This window comes from Ictalurus punctatus, chromosome 16 (genome assembly GCF_001660625.3).
Source record: "Ictalurus punctatus breed USDA103 chromosome 16, Coco_2.0, whole genome shotgun sequence".
Taxonomy (NCBI): domain Eukaryota; kingdom Metazoa; phylum Chordata; class Actinopteri; order Siluriformes; family Ictaluridae; genus Ictalurus; species Ictalurus punctatus.
Genome location: NC_030431.2, coordinates 21,905,583 through 21,913,082, shown reverse-complemented (window position 1 = coordinate 21,913,082; position 7,500 = coordinate 21,905,583). Strand labels below are relative to the sequence as shown.

At 46.5% G+C, this 7,500-nt stretch overlaps 1 protein-coding gene across 3 annotated transcripts in view; it reads left to right on the top strand.

Moving 5' to 3' along the window:
- The window catches only part of ppp3ccb (protein phosphatase 3, catalytic subunit, gamma isozyme, b), a 61,017-nt gene that overhangs the window by 48,157 nt on the left and 5,360 nt on the right, over positions 1-7,500 (top strand). For 2 of the 3 annotated variants that reach the window (XM_053687098.1, XM_053687097.1), the window contains exon 13: positions 3,418-3,444. The exons of the other annotated variant lie outside the window; for it this stretch is intronic. In XM_053687098.1, the coding sequence (XP_053543073.1) occupies positions 3,418-3,444 (27 nt within the window). The remainder of the gene's footprint in view (positions 1-3,417; positions 3,445-7,500) is intronic. 3 annotated transcript variants of the gene reach the window in all.

Sequence of the window (7,500 nt, the reverse complement as noted above, 5' to 3'; positions counted from 1 at the left end):
CCTCCCTTTCTCTCTCTCTCTCTCTCTCTACCTCCTCCTCCCTTTCTCTCTCTCTCTCTCTCTCTCTACCTCCTCCTCCCTTTCTCTCTCTCTCTCTCTCTCTCTCTCTACCTCCTCCTCCCTTTCTCTCTCTCTCTCTCTCTCTACCTCCTCCTCCCTTTCTCTCTCTCTCTCTCTACCTCCTCCTCCCTTTCTCTCTCTCTCTCTCTCTCTCTCTACCTCCTCCTCCCTTTCTCTCTCTCTCTCTCTCTCTCTCTACCTCCTCCTCCCTTTCTCTCTCTCTCTCTCTCTCTACCTCCTCCTCCCTTTCTCTCTCTCTCTCTCTACCTCCTCCTCCCTTTCTCTCTCTCTCTCTCTCTCTCTCTGCCTCCTCCTCCCTTTCTCTCTCTCTCTACCTCCTCCTCCCTTTCTCTCTCTCTCTCTCTCTCTCTCTCTGCCTCCTCCTCCCTTTCTCTCTCTCTCTACCTCCTCCTCCCTTTCTCTCTCTCTCTCTCTCTCTCTCTCTCTCTCTCTACCTCCTCCTCCCTTTCTCTCTCTCTCTCTCTCTCTACCTCCTCCTCCCTTTCTCTCTCTCCTCTCTCTCTCTCTCTCTCTCTCTCTCTCCCCTCCTCTCTCTCTCTCTCTCTCTCTCTCTCTACCTCCTCCTCGCTTTCTCTCTCTCTCCTCACTATTTTAAGAATGTGTTTGTATGTAAGACAGAGGTTCCCTAACCAGGGGTCGTGATCTCACACGGGGTTGCTTGGTTTGCAAATGGGGTCACGCGAGAGAAACGAACTCCGTCCACACTACACGACCGAAAACGCATGTCACATGACCGTTCATGCACACCGGCCATGCGTATACGAGTGTAAACAGGAAGTCGGGTGCTAGTCACCAGCACGCACAACAAACCGGCGTTCCGCGTAAGGCTTCCACCGCTTGAAATGAGATTTGTTTGCGATCGCTCTAATCATAACTCTAAATTGAACTGCACGATGGCTGTTAAGAATGATAACAAAGCCAGCAAAGCTTGCGGTTCAGTCTCCTTGTTGTCAAGGTAGCGTAACGTTCACATGATAGGGGCTTGACAAATCACGCAATGATCCAGAAGACCCAATCAGGGGCCGATTGTGGGCGGAGCCACGTCTTTGTTTTCAGAAGTCTTCGTTTTGGTCTGTCTACACCGAAACGCGAACCCGGAGTTTTCAAATTAAAACGGGGTCTTCGGCGTTTCCGAAAGTCTCCGGCTTTCGAGGGCGGAAAACGCCGGAGTAGCGTAGACGACAGGCGTAACCGTAGCAACGGCGGGGGACAGAGTTTGTGATATATACAAATGTATATACATAAACGCACACCCTGCGTCTGGCTTCCTGTCTGTATATATCAACCTTAATCTCAGTCTCTTCTGTTCTCTCATCTTCCCTCCGTCACTCTCCCACTCTCTATCAAACTCTTCTGCTTTCCTTTTTCCATTTACTAATCGTCACTCCCTGCTTCTCTAGTCCCCCCCCCCCTTCTCCGCTTCTTGAAAACCTTTGAAGATCATCTTGCCTTTTAATATCTCCACCACACACACACACACGTGTATTATAGTGATGTAGAGAATCACAGTACGGTGACTCTATCATACACACACACTCCATCCAGCAGAGACACTGACACACTCGTGTGGCTCCGTGACTCTGATGTGCAGTGTGACCCAGTTTATTGAGAGTGCGTTAGAGCTCAACTCCAGCAGTCACAGTGCACCACCAAGAGCTGTGCTTTATTTCCCCACTTACAGCACCAAACACCTGATACGTTTTTATCCCTCTGAACGTAGTGAATAATCCGGTAGTTAACTCGATATGAACGTGTAATCTGCCAGAATCTCCAGTATAACTTAAATCAAACGGATTAACGCTTTGGATAAACGGGTCGGCCAGATGTCGTGGATGATCGGTTCTTGATGGTGCACTTTTCTACTTGCTTCATACTAACATAGCGCAGCTCCTACTAGCACGCTAATCCTCCACTCCAGCTGCTTTCTTATTAAATCCTTATTCACATCTGATGAAGTCTTATATGAATGCTTGTCATGGTTTACAGCTCTGACTAATGTGATCGAGTTTGTTTTTGATGAAATGCACACGTGCCTCCAGCTCTTCGCGTTGAGCCGAACGTGTTTGTTTTGTCCAGTAGCGACGTTATCCCGGTACGTATTGTTTTTCGATTACCGCAAGGGTTTTTCCCCAACGATGAAAAGTCGGCCCGTCCGGGACGTTTAACGCAAGGTCGAGCTTGCCGATTTTTCGAATTTGCCGCAGACGTGACATCATTACGACGCGCGTCCGGTCAGAGTCCCGTCCGAGTCGCGTGCGGCGAACACGGGTACAGTTAAAAGGTCTCATTTACCAGCAAACATCACCGCGAAAGGCCGTGCAAAGCAATTTCATGCGATTGCGATGTCGCCAGTTCAAGTGGTTTTCCGCAAACGAAAGCGATTTTTGGCCGCAGCGATCACCAAAATGTGTCCGGATACAACTAATCAGCAATAGGGTCATGTGGTGCGACTTTCCAATAACAGGACGTCCTGACGTTTTTCCTCTTATCCCGCATCAATTTGCCAACGGTTACCATTTTTATTTATTAAAACAATCTACATACTTTTTATCTGATTATAGTTACAGCTAATGTCGTGGAACGGCCACAAAAACGAGTTAACCCTTACACTATAGCAGCTGTAAACAGTCGTCCCCTCACTTTCCTGTTAAGTAAATAAGGCGTCAAAGCACAGATTTCTGTCCTGTAATGGAAAACTTCCTGACTGTTCTAAAAGCGCTGACACTGGAGACTCCTTCTGTAAATGTAAAATAAAACATAAACATCTCCTTAAAGAAAACAAGCATTTCGACATCCATCTATTTATTTATTTGGTTACATAACATGGTTTTTCATTTGTTTGCATCCAACGTACAAGTCCCTGTGCGAGTTGGTTGCTATAGAAACAATAACGTATTAGAACAAGTGCACTACTATAAACCTGGAACTAGTGTCAGAGCCGCTGTTATAAAGTCCATCAACACCTTCAGACCGATCAGAATAGAGAATTCAACCTCGCTGTGCCGTGGTGCACGGAGACCAAGAGCGTGCACGCTGAGAATGTATTATTTATTTGAACTATATTTAAAGTCGTGGTGCAGTAATATAACGTCTCACATCGTCAGTTATTTGATAAAGGCTTCATTTCATCAAAAACAAACGAAAGCTGATGTTGCTGTGAGGGAAATGAATGAGGGATTATGTCTTTTATTGTTTGTTTGTTTTTTTGTTATTATTATTGATTTTTTTTTTTTCTGGTGCTCGTCTGATTTCTCTGATTTTGTTTTTGCATTGATAACGTGACTCACTCTTTCTCCGTTCGTTTTGGGCATGTCACTGCTACTCATGCTTACACAGCCACCGTAGAAGCAGCCGAGGCCCGAGGTATGCAACACGTCTCTCTCTCTCTCTCTCACTCTCTCTCTCTCTCTCTGTGTGTGTGTGTGTGTGTGTGTGTGTGTGTGTGTCTGTCTGTCTGTCTGTCTGTCTGTCTGTCTGTCTGTCTGTCACATCCCTCCCTGTACTGCTGCAATGTGTGACATTAGTTTGCCTGTAGTCGATTTCCTGTCCTGTTTGTTTTTGAATCGCTCACAGCCTTTTTTTTTTCATTTTTTTCGAAAAGTGTTCAACATTAGCTTAGTCATCGCACGTACACACACATGCAAATGCACTAGGGTTTCTCACGCCAGTACTTCATCTGATCATTTTTTATTTATTTTTATTCTTTTTAAAGCGCCTGGGGTTTATTGGGGCCTCGTAGTTCCAGGGAAGGGAAAGTGTAACGCTACAGCCTGCATAGACTTTATATACAGTTATTTGCTTCCAAGTTATGGGAGGAACCACATGTGGGTTTGATGGGCAGGTGTCCACATAATTTTGGCCATAATGCGTACTTGGTGAACGCTGGCTAAGCGAGACATAATGTCTACAGACAGTGCTAGGTGAGCAGCTCTCAGCTCTTGACGATCAGCTGCTATTGGACACGATAAAACTTTGGTTACTTAAAGCCGTACAGAAGCGCTTTCTCCGAAGTAAAACTAAACCTAGCCCTACTCCCATCCATTTTGCAGACCGCTTATCGTACACAGGGTCGTGAGGACGAGGTGAGGGATGGGGTGCAAACCCTTCACAGGGCACAATCACACATTACGGACAATTTGGAAACACAAATCAAAATACAACGCATGTCTCTGGACTGGAGGAGGAAACCCGAGTACCCGGAGGAAACCCCCGAAGCACGGGGAGACCATGCAAATTCTGTGCACACAGGGCGGAGGCTAGATCCGAACCCCCAACCCCAGTGGTGCAGTCAAAGCTCAGTTGTTTGCGAATGCGGCTTTCCAGGCACATAAAAACGTCGACCTCAGCCATTTCTCAGTATTAACCCCATGTGATGTACCCTTTCAGTGCATTATGGGTAACACGCAGATCATTAAATTATCAGGAGCTGTAAAAGTGATTGATTTCTAAACGAGGTTAATGGTTTAATGACGGCTGACGTCACCGTGCGCACGTACTTCTGCACACGTTGTCCCGTCCGTGTAAAACGGGAGGGGCTAACTTTGCATAAAGGCTCGTCTCTTATTTCCCTCGGGCAGTATGCTAATTAGTTAGCCAGGCGAAGTGTGTGAAGTCAGCCAGCTGTCAGCACAGCTGGAGTCGGATGAAAGCAGGAGCCTTGCAGGAGGCGGACATAAACGAGCGCAGTGAAATTCTTCACTGCGAAATCATTTAATTATGCTGTATTGTGTGATATTAATGCAAGGTGGAAGGGAGGCTTAGTACACACACACACACACACACACACACACACACACACACACACACACACGACCACAGTGAGAGCAAGGAAAGTCTGTTTTTAATCACCTCCACTTCCTGCCAACACAAAAAGATCAAAGTCAGCGAGTTAGCAAAATAGTGAAACTGTTCCTGAACGTCAGCTCAAGAAATTTTATCTGCGTTTTATTTCCACTCGGTCACTGTTTATTTTATTATTGCTAATGTCCCGCTTTATATTCCCGCTATCATTCCTGCCTCACTCGTCTGTCTCACTGTTATTCTCTCTATCTGTCGCTCTTTTCGTCCTTCTTGCGCTCTCTTTCTCTCTCTCTGACTCCATGACTCTTACCTCTCTCTCTCTCTCTCTCTCTCTCTCTCTCTCTCTCTCTCTCTGACTCCATGACTCTTACCTCTCTCTCTCTCTCTCTCCCTCTCTCTCTCTCTCTCTCTCTCTCTCTCTCCCTCTCTGACTCCATGACTCTTACCTCTCTCTCTCTCTCTCTCTCTCTCTCTCTCTCTCTCTCTCTCTCTCTCTGACTCCATGACTCTTACCTCTCTCTCTCTCCCTCTCTCTCTCTCTCTCTCTCTCTCTCTCTCTCTCTCTCCCTCTCTGACTCCATGACTCTTACCTCTCTCTCTCTCTCTCTCTCTCTCTCTCTCTCTCTCTCTCTCTCTCTCTCCCTCTCTGACTCCATGACTCTTACCTCTCTCTCTCTCTCTCTCTCTCTCTCTCTCTCTCTCTCTCTCTCTCTCTCTCCCTCTCTGACTCCATGACTCTTACCTCTCTCTCTCTTTCTCTCTCTCTCTCTCTCTCTCTCTCTCTCTCTCTCTCCCTCTCTGACTCCATGACTCTTACCTCTCTCTCTCTCTCTCTCTCTCTCTCTCTCTCTCTCTCTCTCTCTGACTCCATGACTCTTACCTCTCTCTCTCTCTCTCTCTCTCTCTCTCTCTCTCTCTCTCTCTCTCTCTCTCTCTCTCTCTGACTCCATGACTCTTACCTCTCTCTCTCTCTCTCTCTCTCTCTCTCTCTCTCTCTGACTCCATGACTCTTACCTCTCTCTCTCTCTCTCTCTCTCTCTCTCTCTCTCTCTCTCTCCCTCTCTGACTCCATGACTCTTACCTCTCTCTCCCTCTCTGACTCCATGACTCTTACCTCTCTCTCTCTCTCTCTCTCTCTCTCTCTCTCTCTCTCTCTCTCTCTCTGACTCTTACCTCTCTCTGTCTCAATCATCCTCTGTCTTGCACTTTCTCTGTCTCGTGTTTTGTCTCTATCTCTCCTCCCCCTGATCTGTCTCCCTCTCCATCCCTTTGTCCCTCTTACTCTGACTGTCTCGTTTTTTTTTTTTTATCTCTGTCTCTCTCTCTCTCTCTCTCTCTCTCTCTCTTCATGACTCTCTTTATCTCTCTCTCACTCTCTCTCAGTTAATCTTCATGGCTTTGTCTCACGCGCTGTCTCACTCTCCTCTGTATCTTGTTTTCTGTCTGTCTGCCCCCACCCAAATATTTCTTTGTCTTTCTCACACTGCGTGTCTCTTTCATTACTGTCTCGATCTCTGACTCTCTCTCTGTCTCATTCTCTCTCTGTGTCTCATAGTTCTTTGTCTTGATTTTTATGTCTCTCTCTCTCTCTCTCTCTCTCTCTCTCTCTCTCTCTCCCTTTTTGTCCCTCTTGCTCTGACTGTCTCACTTTTTCATGATTATCTGTCTCTGGCGTTCTTAGTTTGTCACACTCTGTCTCTCTCCTTTTGTTTCACACTTTCTTTCGGCCTCGTTTTCTATGTCTCTCTCTCTCTCTTGCTCTCTCTCTCTCTCTCTCTCTTGCTCTCTCTCTGTCTCTTGTTGTCACACTTATTGTCTCACTTTCTATGAACATCTCCTTTTTAGTTTCTCTCTCTCTCTCTGTGGCACACTTTCTTTCTACTTCACTTTTTATGTCTCTCGCTCTCTCTCTGTCTCCCCTCACCCCCAGCCCTGTGTGTGTGTGTGTGTGTGTGTGTGTGTGTGTGTGTGTGTGTGTGTGTGTGTGTGTGTGTGTGTCACTGTGGTGGTGTTATAGCGAGTATAAGTCTGTTGGTGTACTCGAGCTTCATGCCCAGTGGTTCATGTAAACAGTCAGTGTGTGAGAGTCTCGTTGTGTTTTATCTGTGTGTAAAGTGCTTTGATATGGAGTGTGTGTTCAACATCCTGCTATTGTCAGCCCCTGTGCTGTAGAGATGCTTTTGTCTTTGTGGTTAAACAGATTTGCTCATGTTGTGGTGTAACAGATTAGAGGCGGATCCTGAAGTCCGAGTGCACCACCGAGTGTTTTTATTTCATCAGTTATCAACCACCAATCCAACATTCTGCTCGGGTAAACTTACTGCCGAAGAGCGCGCGATTTCATTCCGAGGCCGATCCGGTGTCTGGAACTCCTCACATCCTGAGAAACGGAGAATTCCCTTTAAAGCTCTGTTTTCGCTTTATCTTTATTGAGACGTTTGCCCGTTTTACCCCTGACACGCAGTGTTCGTTGTCGTGGCGTTTTGGTCAATCCTAATTCGTAATCCTCTCAGTCTGGTTCAGCCCCGGCCTGCTTTATTGCCATGACGAAAACCGTTTTTATGGTGAACGTCTGTAAAACAGCTGCTGAATCTTGAATCTGAGAGAAAGCCATGACTG